The 18,090-nt window shown below is 41.6% G+C and overlaps 4 protein-coding genes across 4 annotated transcripts; all 4 read left to right on the top strand.

Annotated features, from left to right (window-relative positions):
- Positions 1-591: 591 nt before the first annotated feature.
- On the top strand, positions 592-3,615 carry LOC144205618 (centrosomal protein of 55 kDa-like). The gene is made up of 8 exons (XM_077730114.1): positions 592-714; positions 1,032-1,136; positions 2,144-2,243; positions 2,315-2,438; positions 2,657-2,804; positions 2,866-2,940; positions 3,025-3,147; positions 3,293-3,615. The coding sequence occupies exons 2-8, from the start codon at positions 1,035-1,037 to the stop codon at positions 3,476-3,478; spliced, it is 858 nt and encodes a 285-aa protein (XP_077586240.1). The 5' UTR covers positions 592-714; positions 1,032-1,034; the 3' UTR covers positions 3,479-3,615.
- Positions 3,616-4,413: 798 nt separating this feature from the next.
- LOC144205093 (cone cGMP-specific 3',5'-cyclic phosphodiesterase subunit alpha'-like) lies at positions 4,414-9,487 on the top strand. The gene is made up of 22 exons (XM_077729175.1): positions 4,414-4,881; positions 4,948-5,100; positions 5,434-5,523; positions 5,601-5,741; positions 5,822-5,896; positions 6,045-6,109; positions 6,184-6,250; positions 6,325-6,372; positions 6,610-6,759; positions 6,823-6,966; positions 7,034-7,099; positions 7,262-7,408; positions 7,485-7,592; positions 7,659-7,768; positions 7,835-7,922; positions 7,984-8,084; positions 8,147-8,254; positions 8,339-8,402; positions 8,469-8,543; positions 9,056-9,139; positions 9,225-9,375; positions 9,450-9,487. The coding sequence occupies exons 1-22, from the start codon at positions 4,414-4,416 to the stop codon at positions 9,485-9,487; spliced, it is 2,541 nt and encodes an 846-aa protein (XP_077585301.1).
- A 1,629-nt stretch (positions 9,488-11,116) lies between these two features.
- Positions 11,117-16,237, top strand: LOC144205327 (leucine-rich glioma-inactivated protein 1-like). Its single transcript, XM_077729633.1, has 8 exons — positions 11,117-11,474; positions 11,542-11,613; positions 11,770-11,841; positions 11,922-11,993; positions 12,832-12,903; positions 13,145-13,314; positions 13,433-13,597; positions 14,121-16,237. The coding sequence occupies exons 1-8, from the start codon at positions 11,290-11,292 to the stop codon at positions 14,936-14,938; spliced, it is 1,626 nt and encodes a 541-aa protein (XP_077585759.1). The 5' UTR covers positions 11,117-11,289; the 3' UTR covers positions 14,939-16,237.
- Positions 16,238-16,379: 142 nt separating this feature from the next.
- LOC144205328 (high choriolytic enzyme 1-like) lies at positions 16,380-17,397 on the top strand. Its single transcript, XM_077729634.1, has one exon. It carries the CDS (start codon positions 16,609-16,611, stop codon positions 17,395-17,397), a length of 789 nt encoding a protein of 262 aa, XP_077585760.1. The 5' UTR covers positions 16,380-16,608.
- The last annotated feature ends 693 nt before the right edge of the window (positions 17,398-18,090 follow it).

Raw genomic sequence — 18,090 nt, 5'->3', positions numbered from 1 at the left:
GTGTACATCTTTTCCTGATATTTCTTTAACTACATTTGAACACAAAATGTCTGGATTTCATACTATGGAAAATGAATGAATGACATAATGTGAAACAATTTATTTACCATATTCTAAATATGTTTTAACATATTCTAAATATGTTTTTTAATTTACTTATTGTTTTAAATGTATTTAAATCTCATTATACCTATTTAATAATAATAAAAGCATTCAACTCAATCTTGTGTGATCTGATAAACTTCAAATTCCAACTGATGATGCTATTAAAGAAAAATAGGATGAAAAAGTTAACAAATTGCAATCAAGAAATAAGAAAATATAGTATCTTAATATATGTGGAATGTAATCCATTACTTGGGTTAGTTTTTGTCGCCGTCTAGTGGTGAGATGTAGTCCTGTGTTCCAGTACTGGGCAAAATGTTTTTAAAACTCCAAACACTTGCTGCGATAAAGGGACACACGCGTCCCACTTTCCATAAAAACTTATTATGTTTGATTTAAGTCTTTTTTCACTTCTCATATCAAATACAAATATGACATTGATGGATTTGAGGAGGCAAGTGCAATAATTCCGAGTTTCATTGAAGGCGTCGATCTCCTGCAGTTTTAAGTCATTAGAGTAAATTACCCCCGTTTTAGTTTAAAGAAGAAATCTTACTCTCTGTGTTTTGATCACATCATCAAATCAAATTACATAGTATTTTCTGACAGGTAACGACATTTAAGATCGTTTGGGTCAATCCCAAACATAATGAATTGTTCCTATTAAACATACAAAAATTGTGCATGCTTTAGGCTAGCTATTTACTACAGTAACGCCTGCTAGCTAAAATGTCTTGTTATTAGTGTTATACTCTATATTATTTGATAATTGTAAACTAAAAAAACATGCAGAAGTAGTTTTAGAAGGAATTTGGAGGAGAAAGTTGTTTTTGCTACCTCTTGGAAATAATTTAAGCACATAGGATTTGTTTGGATTTTCATTTTTTTTCTACTTGTGTACTGATTCATTTTTTTTTCTTGTGTAGGACATGTCAAGGGACAAAAAAATGAATATGTGGCCAAAGATCAGACCTTTACGTGGTTGTGTCCTCAATATTAAGGAGGAATGGACTGTCATCTCCTCAATGCAGGTACTATATGGGTTGTACATCTATTTCAGAACAGTAAATGTGAAAAAAGTTGGAAATATTCTTCATTTCATCAGAACATTAACTGAGCAAAAAGTTGGATTTCCCCCCCCATTTCAAGTTGTGACGCGTCTTAAAAGGCAGTGGTTATGTTCCATTACCATTGACTGTAATAAAGGTCCAATTAATTTGGAGTAGGACAGGCCAAATACCCAACTGCCATTGATAATGATATAAAATCAATTATGTGGCTCCTGGAAACTAAATCCAAACCTTTAAACGGAGTACTAGTGGTAGTCCAATCCTTTTGACCCCTTTAACCGGATTGACGTCCATTGCCGTCAATGTCAGCCAATGGGGACACACATTAAAAGACAAAAGGCATTAAAAATAATCTTCCCCATAAATAAACCCAATGGCTAAAATTGATCGTCAGACATCACGTTGTCAGTACTTGTGTCACGCTAGCACCGGAATTGATCCGTTTGAACAGTTGCATAAATATATTGATTAACCCCAAAGGTTGCAGACTGTGTTGTGATATCCATCTAATGGCACGAGGCCTGCTAGAACCGTCTATTTACAGATATTTTTGCTTTGAGTCAACAAATTGCCTCGTATATAGATTAAATTAGGGGTATGACAATATATCGCCAAGCATCGATACTTTTCAGGGAGCCAACATTGTGCAAACTACCCTTTTTTTCCCTCTTTGGCCACCACCCAAGCTCAGAAATGATTTATGCAAATGACCCAACATAATGTGAGCTTGTAGTAATCATAATTGGACACACAGGGACGCTGTTTCCCTACTCAAGTTCCATATCAAATTTTACTTCATAGATCTATTCAATCAATAAGTGGATCAAATCTTATTGTCATCCAATGTACCAATAGCCACTTGAACACTGAAACAAAAAAAAATGATGTTCTGATAAAAAGTCGGACTACATACAATGTATATCAAGTTCTATATGTATATAGTATAATAGACAATATTTTGTGAGCAGCAGCCAGAGGCCAACATGGAGATGGCTACGGGCCAAACGGAACAGCCTGATTCGGTCGCGCGGGTTCACTTAACGCAGCACAATGAGGAGCTTTCAGGGAGTAAGACACAAGACGACGTGTCTCCGAAAACAACGAGCAAATCTGTTAAGATGCTTTTGCGTTTTTTGCAGGCGACACAACCAGCGAGATGAGGAAGCAATTTGAAAACTGGCTGCTGATTGGCCCGGAAAACCTGGCCATACTCAAGCAACGGTTGGATGACGCGCTCCAGGATCTGGCCCATGCCAACATTCGGTGTGGTCTACGTAAAGCACAATTCACTCTTTTAGATCCATTGATGAAGATAGGTGTTCATTCTTGGATATTTGTTCATCAGTAGGAGACATCCATCTAGTATATGTTTTATTTTTTGGTTATATTATCTCTCATTTTTATAACAAAAAATCTAAACTTTTAAAGTTTTGTTTTTGTTTATAAAAGAAAATAATGACAGTTTTGAAATGCATGTGTAGGTACAAAGAAAAGACCGAAGAGGCTGATGAACTCAGACAGAAGCTTCAAAATTGCTCTGAGGAAAAAGTGCAAATGTTAAAGAAGATAAAAGAGCTCCGCTTCCAGCTGGATGAGGAAAAGCGCCGCAACACCGATTTGGAACTGGAGGTGCACATAAAACGTCCACTGCAGTTAAAATGTCTGCTTCCTAATTGTTTTTTTTCCCCAGTCTTCTCACTTGGAGAGTTTAATGTTAAAGCGTGAGAGTGCCAGTCTGGATAAGATCAGCGACCTGCAGCAACAGGTCCGAAATTGGTCCCTTCAAGCACTTTTTCAACTACATTTGGAATACTTAAATTTTGTGTTTATTCACTCAAATCCTTTTTAGGTGCGTGATTCCTCCGTAGAGCTCGAGGATGAAATGGAGAACTCTTCCTATTTGAAGATACAGCTGCTTAGAGTGCTTAACAAGCTGCAAACATGCGCCCACAAACTTTCACACTACCAAAAGGTGGGTTGATGTCCATACATTTATGGAAAAAATTGGGTTGTCTAATATTAAAGTCGTCCTAATTCAAATGCTTCCAAAATGCTCACTTCAATTAACAGAATGACTATACTTAAAATAATAAGAATTAAATTTGTGATTTGTTCAGCAAAAGCAGCAGGGGAATGAGGAAGAGGAAGAGCCCATCTATCAAGAAATGAGACCCCGTTATTCTTCGACCCCCAACGACAGCTCCTTGGAAGAAAGGTCTCTGGATTGCCCCGTTTGTCAGATCCGATGTCCTATCAGTCAGTACCGGCAGATGATGGACCACCTGGAAGTCTGCCTGAACTGACTCTGAGCTTTCTTCTTCTTCTCATTGAGAGTTGTTGTGCATTTGTTCTAAGCGAGAAGTGACCTTCCTTCTTGTTCCACCCATGTGCTTTGATTGTCAATTTCAAAAATGAATTAAATCCATTTTGACACGTTTCAGTTGGCCCTCGTGCTCCCTCTATTCCTTATGTTGCCTGATCAGATCAGATGAATAGCTCAAAAGAGCTTGTCTCTGTTAATCTTTTTTTCTGGGCTATTTCAAGGCACGGATTATCCATCAGCGACCACCCAATATGGGAAGCGACGACGTAGGTTTTAACAACACTGCCACACTAAAACACACGTTGCCATTGGTCATAAAGGTCACAACCTCTTGCTAAAAAGCCACACTAATCCTTTCAACTCCACCTGGGACTCTGACCCTTCTTTCACGTTTGATCAAAATAAACATTTGGATTATTTCTCTCTACTCTGACGCTTCTAGTTGGTAGTAAAACAAATTTTATACTTACTGGTTAAGGTAAAAACGTCAGGTTCGGCTCATGCTATCTTAATTTTTATCTGAACGCTAATTGGATGGAAATATTATTACCAGTTGTGAATAAGAAAAAAAAAATCTTAAGTGAAATAATGTTAAATTTGCTTCATTTGATACAAACATTCCATTCCATTTTTTGCCCATTTTGGTTAAGAATAATAACCATTCCATGGATGCCATGCATAACTCAAATATGATTATCCCTGATGGGATTGACGCTCAGTCAAACGTCAAGCGTCCCAATTTGCATCGTTAAGAACCCTCATGGGCTTTACGTAGCTTGCGTCACCATGGTAGGCGGTCGCCGGGATCCCCTTACCCAGTAAGCCAGCAGGTGCCTTCTGTTCAGAACAACGCCTCAGTCGCGGGAGTCGTACCACCGCCACGTGAAGCGCCCTTCCAGACTCTAGGCCCTCAACATGTCAGACAAAGACACCGTGGAGAAGTTCCTGGACAACAACCTGCAGTTTGCCAAGGAGTACTATGACAAAAAGGTCAAAGCGGAGGTCATCGCCGCCGCTTTTGACAATCAAGTCCAGGTGGACGGCGCGTCCTCGTTCAACGAGGCCACCGCCGTCCAAGAGGCTCGATTTGTGTTGGAACTGGTCAAGGAACTTCAAGGCCCCGGCCCACTTGAGAAATGCCTCCACAAAATCCTCCAGAGGATCGCGCTATTAGTCCATGCCGACCGCTGCAGCTACTTTGGCTACCGGGCACGAAACGGCACCCCCGAGCTGTCCACGGTGCTCTTCGACATCACACACAATTCCACCTTCGACCAGAATTTGGTGGACCCCAACGCGGAGATTGTTTTTCCCACCGATATGGGGATTGTCGGGTGGACGGCGCACTCTAAGAAGCCGCAGAATATCGCCGACGTCAAGAAGGTGAGTTGGCGCCATACGCAGTTGTTTGGGGTGTTTTTTTTTTTAATCTGGCGTCTGTGCTCGCAGGACTCGCATTTTAGCGACTTTGTGGATAAACAGACTAAATATAGTACAAAATGCATGCTGACGGCCCCCATTATGAGTGGGAAGGAGCCCATTGGCGTCATCATGGCGCTCAACAGGCAGGGTGCCGACGCCTTCTCCAAAAGTGATCAGGAGGTAAGAGATCAACAATGGCCTTCCAGAGAAATTGATGGCAAAAATGTTTGCCTCTTTACCATAAAAAGGTTGAATATTTAAATGTTTTTTAGGAAATAATGATAATATGATGCATTATGAATTCCCATCTCTCTAGTTAAGAAAAAACATGGTAAAAAATATTAATCAGATTGCAAATGGAAATTTTTAAATAAATTTTTTGGCATATTTTCACTTTTTATGATTGATTATTTGATGATCGAAATTGAAATATTGCTTCTATATATTATGAAACTGAAAAACATAGCCCTCCCTCCCAAATTATAATGATGGTGGAACATTTCCGCTTTTCAGCTCTTCACTAAATACGTCAATTTTGCGGCGGTGGTGGCCCTGCAAGCGCACACGGCCTACATGTGGGACGTGGAGTCCAGGCGAAGCCAGGTACATAATCCCTCAAAGCCCACCCGCCCGACAAAAGTGAAACGTGCCTACCTTAAAGACGCTTCCGTCGGCTTTAGGTTCTGCTGTGGTCGGCCAGCAAAGTCTTTGAGGAGCTGACGGACATCGAGCGGCAGTTTCACAAAGCCCTCTACACGGTCAGGACTTACATCAAGTGCGAGAGGTACTCGGTGGGGCTCCTGGATATGACCAAAGACAAAGTGAGGGAACTATTTTTTTAGCATTAACTTGCAATGAAATTGTCTTATTTTGCTTATAATTAATATTTTTTTACCTGTAGGAGTTTTTTGACGAGTGGGCCATCAAACTTGGGGAACAGGAAGCATACAAAGGTCCCAAAACACCTGATGGAAGAGTAAGTTGAAACTTGAAAATGGAAATACATTAAAATATTTTTCAAAATTGCCACTATAAAAGTTTTTTTATTCACCCCTTCCCAGTGAGAATGTATATGGCAGCCAATTAGTTGCACAAATAAAAATTTTTTTCTTCATAAAAAAAAGGAAATCAACTTCTACAAGATCATTGACTACCTTCTGGAAGACAAAGAGGAAATTAAAGTCATTCCGTAAGTAGATTGCCATCCGACAAAGTTACCCGTAGTATGCCGCGACTTGATTCTATTTGTGGGTGGCTTGACAGTGGCCCCCCCGCCGATCACTGGGCCCTGGTTAGCGGACTGCCCAGCTATGTGGCAGAGAATGGATTTGTAAGTTATACGCTTTTGCATTGAAATCATGGGCTTGAATTGTCATTTTGATGGATTGACTTGTGTTTTTTTAGATTTGCAATATGATGAACGCTGGGGCGGACGAATATTTCGCATTTCAGGTGACATCATTCTCTTACACAAGCACAAATATATAAATATTTTTTTGGGGGGGGGCGATTATTTTTGGATTTTAAAAAATACAAGAATTGGCATAATAATAATAAACTATACATGTACATATTTAAGTTTCACAAAATCAAAGTATAAACCTATGAACAATACATATCAAATGGATGTCTACTTTCAAGTCAAATGATTTTTCATCCCAAAGTAAAGTCATTTGTACGACCATTCAGAAAGAAGCGGTGGATGAGAACGGCTGGAAAATCAAGAACGTCCTCTCGCTCCCCATCGTCAACAAAAGGGAAGAAATTGTGGGCGTGGCAACCTTCTTCAACAGACGTGACGGCAAACCCTTTGATGAAAACGATGAGCAAGTTGCAGAAGTGCGTGGGCAGCCGACACGTCTGGGGTCCATCCGGCGCCATTTTATTCCATTGTCTTTGTAGGCCCTGACCCAGTTCCTGGGTTGGTCCACCCTGAACAGCGACACGTACGACAAACTCAACCGCACTGAGTGGGGTAAAGACGTGGCGCAGGAAATGCTCATGTACCAAACTAAAGCCACGCCTGCAGAAGTGCAGAGCATTTTGGTAAGACTCCGTCTCTTGGGTTTAGCCCTGGCAAGACTGACACCCGCACTCTTCTTCACCTGCGTAGAACACGCAAGAAAAGTTTGGCTCTGCGCCGGAGGACTGCGACCAGAAGGAGATGTACAAGCTACTGGTGGGTCCATTGAACTCAGTCTTTGAACCAATCTAAGAGCTGATTTTAGTGCTTACAAAAGTCCAACTCAACAAACCCATCAACTCCCCCTCATTGGCTGACATTAATTGCAATGGACGGGACTAAATGTAAGAGCGGTTGTAACACCATCATGTGTTGCAGAGAGCCAATATCCCCGAATCCAAGACGGTGGATCTTCGCGAGTTCAGCTTCAGCGACTTCCCGCTGTCCGAGTTGGATCTGGTCAAGTGCGGGATCCGCTGCTTCTTTGAGCTCGGGGTGGTGGAGAAGTTTAAAGTCCCGGCAGAGGTGGAATCAGCTAGAAAACCTTCATTTTTGGTCACCTGGTTGCAAGCCAGTCTTCAACATCACCTGCTTTACGCAGATCTTGACGCGATGGATGTACACGGTTTGCAGAGGTTACCGCCACATCACCTACCACAACTGGAGGCACGGCTTCAATGTGGGACAAACCATGTTCACACTCCTGCTGGTGAGTAGGACGCCAGCCTTCCCACATTTTGTCACCCGAGCCGACCTCGGCTGGCTTTTCCCCCAGACGGGAACGCTGAAGAAGTACTACTCGGATCTGGAGGCTTTTGCCATGGTAGCCGCCGGCTTCTGCCACGACATTGACCACAGGGGGACCAACAACCTCTACCAGACAAAGTAAGGAGGAAAGGAGGAGACTTCTCGGTCTCGACGGTACCTGGAATTGATGGTGTCCTCTCGCAGGAGTGCTTCCCCACTGGCCAAACTTCACAGCAGCTCGGTGATGGAGCGCCACCACCTGGAGTACAGCAAGACGCTGATGGAGGACGAGGTGGGCGCTGAAAAACTGAAACCTTTCCGGGGCGACCTTCTGATCTCGTTCTCCCTTCCAGAACTTGAACATCTTCCAAAACCTACAAAAGCGCCAATTTGAGACGGTGCAGCATCTGTTCGAAGTCTGCATCATCGCAACCGATCTCGCTCTCTACTTCAAGTAAATGGACAATGACGCAAAAGACCACTCTTGGCCTTCTGACCACTTTTCTCCTGGTCTAGGAAGAGAACAATGTTCCAGAAGATTGTGGATTCCATGGAGGCCATTCCAGACGAGAAGGACAAAATCAACCACATCTCCAACAACCCAACCAGGAAGGAGATTATCATGTAAACTCTTGACAGATCCAAAAACCTGACAAACAATCAGCTAAATATCAATATAAATAGAAATTTGGCATGTTTTTTTTCCAGGGCGATGATGATGACGGCGTGCGATCTGTCGGCTATCACTAAGCCGTGGGAGGTCCAGAGTAAGGTGAATTCCCGTCCCTCTTTCCTGGCTTGTAAGTTTGCAGGTTCTAGAATCCTCACTGTTTTTAAGGTGGCTTTGATGGTGGCGGCAGAATTTTGGGAGCAGGGAGATCTGGAGAGAACCGTCTTAGACCAGCAACCCATTGTAAGACTTTTTTGAACAAGCAAATATGCGCTTTTTCATTTTTCATTCATTAAGAGTAACAAGCAAATATTCTCCATTTATTCTTTCACCTAAAAATAGCTTTATGATTCTATTAAAACACTAGGGAAGAAAAGAGTATATTATTCTGTTGTATTCATTTGAATTTCTTAATTTTTGGGAAAAACTAGTCTTTTTTATGATATATTTTGTATTCTATATTTTATAATAAGAAACCCGATATTTTAGATTTTAAATATCCTTTCTTTCATCTATTTTTACTTTAAAACACAAAATTAACCAAAAATTAATTCATTGTATATATATATATATATACTTTGTTTGATTAAACAAACCAAAAAGAGGAGAAAAAACTATAAATATTAAATAATATCAATGCTATAAATAAATATGAATTCAAACACGGTAAATATTTTCCTTTCTCTCAGAAGTAGCGTTACAAAACATTTCCAAATCAATTAAAAAAGAAACTAATCAACCACTTTCTCCATCAGCCAATGATGGATCGAAATCACGCCGACGAGCTACCCAAGATGCAATGTGGCTTCATCGATTTTGTCTGTTCTTTCGTGTACAAGGTAAAGAGATACTTTAAAAATAATATGCACAACACTTACATGTATCCAGTTGCACTTTGTGATTTCTTTGTGGGGCTTTTGAAAGGAATTTTCGCGGTTCCACGCTGAGATCAGCCCCATGTTTGCGGGTCTCAACAACAACCGCGGGGAGTGGAAAGCGCTTGCCGACGTCCATGAAGCCAAGATGAAGGCCATCCAAGATGAGAAGAAACTGGAAGAAGGAGGAGGAGAGCAGGGTGAATAAGCTGGGACTTTTTTTGTTGTTGTTAATGAGCTCATTCAAAATATATTTCTTATTTATGTTTTCCAGGCGCGACTGGCAAGTCCAAGACATGCGTCATCTGTTAAGTGGCAACAAAACATGCATTTCAAATGACCCCCCAAAAAGTAACATTAATGGCCATATATCTCCAAACCATTTTAACAGGGAAGGACAAATGAATAATGGAAAATGTGACACTGTGATTTATATTGCCATGCTAAATATAGGACATTTCTAGATACTATTTATTTACTGCCAAGAATTATGATAGCATTTACATGTCAGTTTTCTTTGCTTTAATAATGTCTTCTGCTGGAAAAGCTTAAACTCTATTGGATTTTTTAGGTGGTTTGAGCTTTTGTCATGTACAGTAGCTTTAAATAGCACTTACTTTATGTATAATAGATTGTGTGGAGCACCAAATATGTAAATAAAGTCTATTTTGTCAAATCATGCTAGCACTAGTGTATATTTAATAAATCATAGGGCACTCATCCAAGTCATTGGCTGCCATTATTAATTCCTTTGGGGATAGTGGCCACTGCAGAAGATAGCTACGTGATGATTATTATTGATATAGATCATAATAATAGAAATGAATGAATCTTTTTCACCCTATTTTTTTCTATGAGATAATTCTATCTCCCAGACAAAAATGGACTATGTAACTAGATTCGTCATTGGCAGCCAATGAGTTAAATTAGTACCCAGTACTGGTAGGGGGAGAAAAAAATGGAGAGTCAATCCATTTTTCTTTTGATAATCATCTCGAAACAACAAGATTCCATCGGTTGGGTGGACACAGTGTATTCTTTTGTGCATGGCCCTGTCAAGCGCCGTCTTGTCACGGCGCCACAATCGTGCCCAGTGTTTTCCATCGGGAAAACTACGCATGCTACTTTTCCTCTCCTCGTGGGAACACTTTGGATACAAAGCATATCCCCAAATTGTCGTGAATCGCCAATGAGTCAAGATTAACCTGTTCTTTGTTTATAGTTTTATTTTTTTGATTTTTTTTCCATTCCACCCAGGCATGCCAGCTGTCACTATGGCAGGGGGCTTTTAACACGCCCCCGCTGACACAGAAGGCGGTCGAGTCCATTAGTTGTCATGGAAACAAAAATGGTCATTGCTCATTCTTCTTAGGGAAGGAAGTCGCAGCTTTAGAGTAAATTACATTTTACTTTTCCATATTGTTATCCATCAATTTAAATGTCAATACAGTAAGTTGGTATCAACATGGAAGTTTTGAAGTAGGACAGTTCAATCCACTCAACCAGAACACAATGTATAATGCCAAGTATAAAAAGAGCAAAATATACATAAAAAAGATTTACAAAAGGTCTGATCACTGAATTTAAATTGTTCAATTTGAAAAATATTTGATTGATATTTTTGTGGTTCTAGGTTTGTGCAATTGACATTGGTGTTTACATGAATTAAGACATTTGTACTTTAGGTCAAAAGTTGTATTTTTGCTAGAGTGATACCATATGAAAGAAGACCTATTTAAGCAAATATTTGATAAAGATAAATCTGTAAATATTATATAGAGACATATAATATACAATTTGGGAAATGTTTTCCTCACAAATGAAGAACACAAGAAACACAAGTCCAAGTCCTGAATGTGTACGCAGCAGTAAAAAAAACGACATTTTCCCCAGCTGATTCACCACAGATCTCACACCACCACCACCTCCTCCTCCTCTTCTCTCTTCTTCATCCTGCTCCTCTTCCTCCCCCTCTCAGCGCAAGGCGTGGTTTTCCCTCGGATGGAGATGCGAGCTCCGTCTGCTCCCGCCGGGATCCCCCACCTGCTTCCGCGCGTCTGATCTCCCCGTTTTTATTCTCCCCCTTTCTCCCCCTTCCATCCTCGCCGCCGAGGATGGTCCGGAGGAGGATGGCGTCCGTGTGGCTGCTGGCGCTCGCGCTGGCGTGCGCGGGGCCCGCCGACGGCAGGCGGCTGAAGCAACCGCGCTGCCCCGCGTCCTGCACGTGCACCAAAGACAACGCGTTGTGCGAGAGCGCCGGCCTCATCCCCAGAGCTTTCCCGCCAGACGTCATTTCGCTGTGAGGCCGAGGGACCTCCGCTCTTTTTCACCCCCTTCTTCTTCTTCATTGCAGTGTTTTTCTTCAGGTCTTTCGTCAAGTCGGAATTCACGGAAATCCCCAAGGAGAGCTTCATCCATACACCCGCCCTGCATCTCCTGTAAGTCCAGCACATCTTCGATCTAGTCGTCCGATCTGTTCGGTCCGGTAGGGGGCCGGTGGCCGTGGTAGAATGGTCGCCCACCCCCTCTTGGACCAAACGGATTGGACGTCTAGCTCCGTCAAGGATTAACCGGGTCCATATGCGACTCGGCAGTCTGTTTACAGCCAACAACTTGGAGTCTTTAGACGAAGACGCCTTCCTGGGCCTCCCGCATCTGGAGTATCTGTGAGTGCTCTCGAGCCCGAGTTGGAAAGGCGCTGGGACGCTTTTTCCTGACCGGAGCTGGTTGATTTTTTTCCTCTGAGGTTCATCGAAAACAACCAAATCCGTTCCATGTCGCCGTACGCCTTCCGAGGGCTGAAAACATTGGTGCATCTGTGAGTATGACATTTAGTGTGCACATTTTTGGGGGCAGTATATTGGGCTTTAAATAGTAAGTCTCATTTGATGGATGTCAGTTGTAGACCTTGTTCTGTCTTTTTTTTTTAATGAGGTTATGATGAATACTTGAGGTAGGGTGTCTATTTTAGGGGGCGCTTTTTTTAAAACAAGATTTTAATGAATAATTGAGAGGGTGCCTGTTATTTATGTTTCTTTTTTAAATTAGGTTATGATGAATACTTGAGGTAGGGTGTCTATTTTAGAGGGCGCTTATTTTAAAACAAGATTTTAATGAATAAATGAGAGGGTGTCTGTAATCTATGATTTTAAAAAATGAGATTTTATGTCTAATTAAAATAGAGTGACTATAAGCAGTCATTTTTTTCTACTTTGGATTAGTCATTTTTTGTTGTTGTTGTTGTTGTTGTTTTTTACTGCGAAGTGAAAACTGTATTGTTTTTTTAAGTTTAAGATAAATCTTGAATGAATATAGGAATTATTATCATATGTAAGAGAAGAGTTATGAGGTCAAAAGGTCAAAAAGAGAGTGTGCAGCTCTAGTTCAAATTTGATATTAATAAATAATGGCAGCATGGTGTCTATTTTAGGGGCGACATTTTTAAAAGATACATTCTCACTTACTTCACAATTATTTGGATTTAAACAACAAACATAATTTATATACTAATTTAATTTACTGTATGAGTTACCCTAAAGTGGGTCGGCAGATGGATTTTGGCAATTGCTCTGAGATGTTCTCTTGCACAACGTAGTTAAAATGTAATGAGGAGCCCTTAAACTCCTTGACGACATGCTATTTTTGTATTTCAACAGGAGTCTGGCGTACAACAATCTTGAGAGCCTCCCCAAAGATTTGTTCAAAGGTTTGGAAGCCTTGACCAAAGTGTAAGATGCATCACCTCTTCTTCTTTTTTTTTTTTAAATTGTTTTCATACACTTGCATAATGCGTTACATAATCAGCCAAACTATGCAAACATGAACAATGAGCTTGTTGTGAAGCGGCCTCCAAATCCTACAACGACATCACGTTTGCTATCAGTGATAAAACCAGGGCGAGAATTTGGACTGCTCAATAAAAACAGAAAAAAAATTTGAAATTGCTGAATTGTGATGCGTCTTTTTTAGAGACCTGCGCGGGAATCGCTTCACCTGCGACTGTAAGCTAAAGTGGTTGGTGGAATGGATCCACAGCACCAACGCCACCGTGGATCAGATTCAATGCAAAGGCCCATCTACACTGCAGGACAAGAGGATCAATGACCTCCAGCCTCAGGCCTTTGACTGCATCACCACAGGTGCCCAAGTGCCAACTATTCTATTAGACATGCCACCCTTTTCAACTAAGTTGTTGGAGAACATTAGTCGAAAGGTCCACTTTGCTCATCCAATCTGTTTACTGTTGTCTTCTTCCAGAGTTCGCGTCATACCAGTCCCTCAAATTTGAATCCATTTCCGTGGAGGCCTTCACTTTTGGCGAAGACCAGTATGTGGTCTTTGCCCAACCCTTCATCGGCAAGTGTAGCTTCATGGAGTGGGATCACGTAGAGATGGTCTTCCGGAACTTTGACGATATTGACAGTAAGTGAAAAGCTGATATTTTGCCGTTTTTTTCTCCCCGCAGGGCCGTAGCAATCATCCCACTTTGTGCTTTGCTAAACTTTTCCTTCGTAACTGGAAGTGGCGTCATCTGGTGAAAATGCCACACACATAGAACGAGCATTGTAGCGAGATGATGTCAGCCCTGTTTACTCCATCTACTTGTGTCAGTGAAATGGATCAGGATGACTGAGAAATAAATCAATCCCTAATGTGCTGCATGGAACATCTGGTTCTGGAAATCTAGGCGTTTCGGCAAGATGTTTGTCAAGCAGCTGTTGCCATATGTTAAAAAAACAGTCTCTTTAGAAACAACAAATGCCTACACTAGCTAGTGCCGTACAATATGACCCCACATATTTCAAAAAAACAATGAAATCAACCATGTCTAGGGTCCTTATTGCACTCCATTGACCCGATCCTGCAACCCACTTGACGGCCACCAGAAAGCAACCAATTGGCTCAGACTTGCTACATAAAATGAACCAAAAAATTGTCTCTCCAGGCACCTCGACGGTAATCTGCAAACCATTGGTCATCGACAAGCAACTCTTCGTCATCGTGGCCCAGCTATTTGGCGGCTCGCACATCTACAAGCGCGACACCTCGGCCAACAAGTTCATCAAGCTGCAGGGCATCGACAACCTAAAGATCCGCAAACCCAACGACGTGGAGACCTTCCTGATCGACGGCGAGTCCTTCTTCGCCATCGCCGACAGCTCCAAAGCCGGCTCCACCACCGTTTACAAATGGAACGGCAACGGCTTCTACTCGCATCAGTCGCTTCACCCCTGGTACCGCGACACTGACGTGGAGTACCTGGAGATCTCCTCCAAGCCCCACCTGATCCTATCCAGTAGCTCCCAGCGCCCCATCATCTACCAGTGGAACAAAGGCGGCAAACTTTTTGAGCGGCGCACCGACATCCCCGAGATGGAGGACGTCTACGCCGTCAAGCACTTCCGGATCAAGTCGGAGCTCTTCCTCTGCCTGACGCGCTTCATCGGCGACTCCAAGGTCATGCGCTGGGACGGCGCCCTCTTTCGAGAACTGCAGACGGTGCCGTCGCGCGGCTCCATGGTTTTCCAGCCCTTCGCCGTGGGCGCCTGGCAGTACGCCGTCCTGGGCAGCGACTACTCCTTCACTCAGGTGTACCGCTGGGATGCCAAGAAGGGAGAGTTGGCCCACTTCCAGGAGCTCAACATCCAAGCGCCCAGGGCCTTCTGTCCCATTTCCATCGATAACCGCCAGTTCCTGCTGGCCTCCAGTTTTAAAGGGAAGACGCAGATTTACGAGCATCTGGTCATTGACTTGAGCGACTGATGCTATTTTGAGAACAGCACGCATTATGATGCGACACGTTTTTTCTTTTGGACTGGAAAAAGTATCGGGACGTGTTGGTCAGCAGATGAAGAAATGACTGTGTAACCCTTCCTTTTTGAAAATTCTGCCCTTTACACATTTTGCAGGCAGCAAAGTGAAAATTGGTAAAGATCTTGAGAATTCAAATCAATGGAAGAGTGTCATTTGGATCTTTGGGGCAAGGTTATTCCATAAAAAGACCCTTTGAAAAATAACATGTGCAACTCCATAGTGATCTTTACCACGTCTCAAGTCATCAGGATTCATTTCACTTTGCACTACTCTTGATAATAATTTTGCCATTTTCATTATTAACTCTGGTTGCTGTTGAGTATTGTTCATTCACTGCCACCCTTCCAGCTCAAATGAATTGGACGTCAACAAGTGATGAACTAATTGGTGGGAAAGTGCGTCTTGGACATAGTTGACTTTTTGACTCATTGACGAAATGAATTCCACCCCAGAAAATCTCAGCATCAGATTTGGGAATTTCATTCATTTCATGACATGACAGGAATACTTCCATCTAAATATCTGGCTCCAAATATTTCTGTTCTTAATTTAATAGTTTAAAAAAATGAATGGAATGAACCATGCAAATGAGGTCTATTACGAGTATAAACACACACATTCTTCAGGAAGTCGCGCCTCAAAATCCTCTGGAAGGTGACAACTTTATTGCTTTTACAATCTTTTTAAGGGAAATAATTCAGTATTTTTCAATATTCCAACGTGTCCCGATACTTTTATCCCTCTATTATATTTCAATAGAATCCTGGGATGGAGTCAATGCATGTATTTCAAGCTCGAATGGGACTTCATGCATGACCAAGCCATCCATGCACCATCCATGGCCCACCAATCCAGAATGTGCATTAGAACATATTTTTTTCCACCATCAGCCGCAAATATTTGTACGCTCATGTCTTTATCGGATGTGAACCAACCAATCTGCCAAAAAAATTGAGTGTTTACATTTTTAGACTTAAATTTGTACAAAAAGATGCTTTTCTAGGCAGCAACAGCATTTAGATTGATATTCAGAGATGCACCTTGTACATTATAATCATGAATGTTTGTATTTTTAAAAAGGATCGATAGCATTTTTTTCCAGGAGCACTTGACACTATTTACACAACTTTTGTCTGTCATGGTAACATTGATTTTTTTTTCAGTTTTCAGAATTGTAGCAGCATCACAGTTGGATGACATCGTCATTGACTAACTTTGTGCTATTTCAAATAAAGCTTCAATCACTGACTATGGCTGTTTTCACAGTGAGAGATCTCCAAATCCATTTTGAAATACCCAAAAGATCACAGGGAGTGGCTTGACCTCCACAGGAATAACTGGAATTACCCTATAGTCTTCAGAAAGTTGCCTGAAGTTGACCCATGTTTTCCACAATTTACGGGAAGAGTCCTTAAGACAGCAGGAATTTGAAATATTTATCTTTCCTGACACCACTTACAAACTATTATTTACTAAACGGGTTAAATTTAGAATCCAGGTTTACAAAGGCCTTACAATGAGGAACCTAACCCATAATCCTTTGTAGCCACACCCAAACATTTGACTATAAAGAGTCCAAACTGCAGCAAACTGCATCAAAACCTTCACAAGACATCACCATGAAGATGAGCCGCTTTGCTAACCTGCTCCTGCTCGTCCTGCTCGGTTTCACCCAAGCCTACCAAGATGACGAATTCGTAGAAGACGACGACAACGATGACACGGTGGACCTCACCACCAGAGTCCTTGCCACCAACAACGATACCGACGAGCTCCTGATGGAAGGCGATCTTCTGCTTCCCTATACCAGAAACGCCTTGAAGTGCTTGTACCAAACGTGTCGCTGGAACAAAAACTCAAAAGGCCAAGTGACCGTCCCTTACGTCCTGAGCCCAGAGTTCACAGGCCGGGCCAAACGAAAGATCGAGATGGCCATGGCGGGCTTTCACAGCAGCACCTGCGTGCGCTTCGTGCCACGTCGCAGTGAGTCCGACTACATCAGCGTGGAGAACAAAGCCGGTTGCTACTCGTTGTTAGGAATGCAAGGCGGCAGGCAGGTGTTGTCGCTAAATATCAACAGCTGCCTCTACCACGGCATCATCCAGCACGAGCTGAACCACGTTCTGGGCTTCCACCACGAGCAGAACAGGAGCGACCGCGACAAATACATCCGGATCAACTGGGAGAACATCGACCCGAATTTGGGCCACAACTTCCGCAAGAAGGACACCGACAACCTAAACACGCCGTATGACTACTCCTCCATCATGCACTATGGGAAAAATTACTTCAGCACCAACGAGAGGGCCACCATCACCCCCATCCCCGATGACAGAGTCCCCATAGGCCAGAGGCAGGGCCTTTCTAACTGGGACATCAGGAGAATCAACATGCTCTACGACTGTTGAAACCGACACTCTTGGTCATAATCTCAATAAATTCAATGCATCTTCACCTCTTGTTTGTCTGTTTGTCTGCCTCTATTCCATAAAATATCAAGGAAATTGATACGAGCGATGATTAAATATTCCACACCAAAAAAGTCTAATATTAAACAAAAGTGAAAGCAATCCAATTTTAAAAAAAAACCCAAAAACAAGGCCCAGGATCTTATGGTTCTTATTAAAAAGAAAAAAACATTTTTTTGTATTGCTTTACCCATTTTTGAATATCAAAACATTTTGTAAAATAGTAAAATTAAGATTTCCTGCTTTAATTCAGGCATTTTTCAAATATTTTTAATGAATAAAAATAGAAGAACATTTAGCAATAGTTAAAAAAATGAATGAACACAAATGGAAGTGTTCAAATTGTAATAGTAGTATTAGTAATAATTAAATTATTAAAAATAACAATAAATACTACATTTTTGCTCTTAAACTATTTTAAAAGAATATTCCCAAGTTTATCCAAGTTGTTTTTTCATCCAACATTTTTGATGAGTTAAAATTAAAACAAAATTAATTAAAATATCCATATAACTTCTTCATCCTTTACAAGGGACTAAAGATGGAAATTAGCTTGTCTATACTCTTACATATTTACATGTGCATGTGTTCATTAACATGAATATGTATATTATGTTCAATAATGTACTATTC

Source organism: Stigmatopora nigra, chromosome 12, assembly GCF_051989575.1.
Source record: "Stigmatopora nigra isolate UIUO_SnigA chromosome 12, RoL_Snig_1.1, whole genome shotgun sequence".
NCBI classification, from domain to species: domain Eukaryota; kingdom Metazoa; phylum Chordata; class Actinopteri; order Syngnathiformes; family Syngnathidae; genus Stigmatopora; species Stigmatopora nigra.
This window is presented reverse-complemented; position numbering and strand designations above follow the sequence as displayed.

Excerpts from the sequence above, each read along its gene's own strand:
- LOC144205618 (XM_077730114.1), top strand. The coding sequence starts at position 1,035 with ATGTCAAGGGACAAAAAAATGAATATGTGGCCAAAGATCAGACCTTTA. Across the intron at positions 2,439-2,656 it reads CTGGCCCATGCCAACATTCG|GTACAAAGAAAAGACCGAAG; the intron begins GTGTGGTCTACG and ends ATGCATGTGTAG. Across the intron at positions 2,941-3,024 it reads TCAGCGACCTGCAGCAACAG|GTGCGTGATTCCTCCGTAGA; the intron begins GTCCGAAATTGG and ends AATCCTTTTTAG.
- LOC144205093 (XM_077729175.1), top strand. The coding sequence starts at position 4,414 with ATGTCAGACAAAGACACCGTGGAGAAGTTCCTGGACAACAACCTGCAG. Across the intron at positions 5,101-5,433 it reads TCTCCAAAAGTGATCAGGAG|CTCTTCACTAAATACGTCAA; the intron begins GTAAGAGATCAA and ends TCCGCTTTTCAG. Across the intron at positions 5,742-5,821 it reads TGGATATGACCAAAGACAAA|GAGTTTTTTGACGAGTGGGC; the intron begins GTGAGGGAACTA and ends TTTTACCTGTAG.
- LOC144205327 (XM_077729633.1), top strand. The coding sequence starts at position 11,290 with ATGGTCCGGAGGAGGATGGCGTCCGTGTGGCTGCTGGCGCTCGCGCTG. Across the intron at positions 11,475-11,541 it reads CCGCCAGACGTCATTTCGCT|GTCTTTCGTCAAGTCGGAAT; the intron begins GTGAGGCCGAGG and ends GTTTTTCTTCAG. Across the intron at positions 11,842-11,921 it reads CTCCCGCATCTGGAGTATCT|GTTCATCGAAAACAACCAAA; the intron begins GTGAGTGCTCTC and ends TTTTCCTCTGAG.
- LOC144205328 (XM_077729634.1), top strand. The coding sequence starts at position 16,609 with ATGAAGATGAGCCGCTTTGCTAACCTGCTCCTGCTCGTCCTGCTCGGT.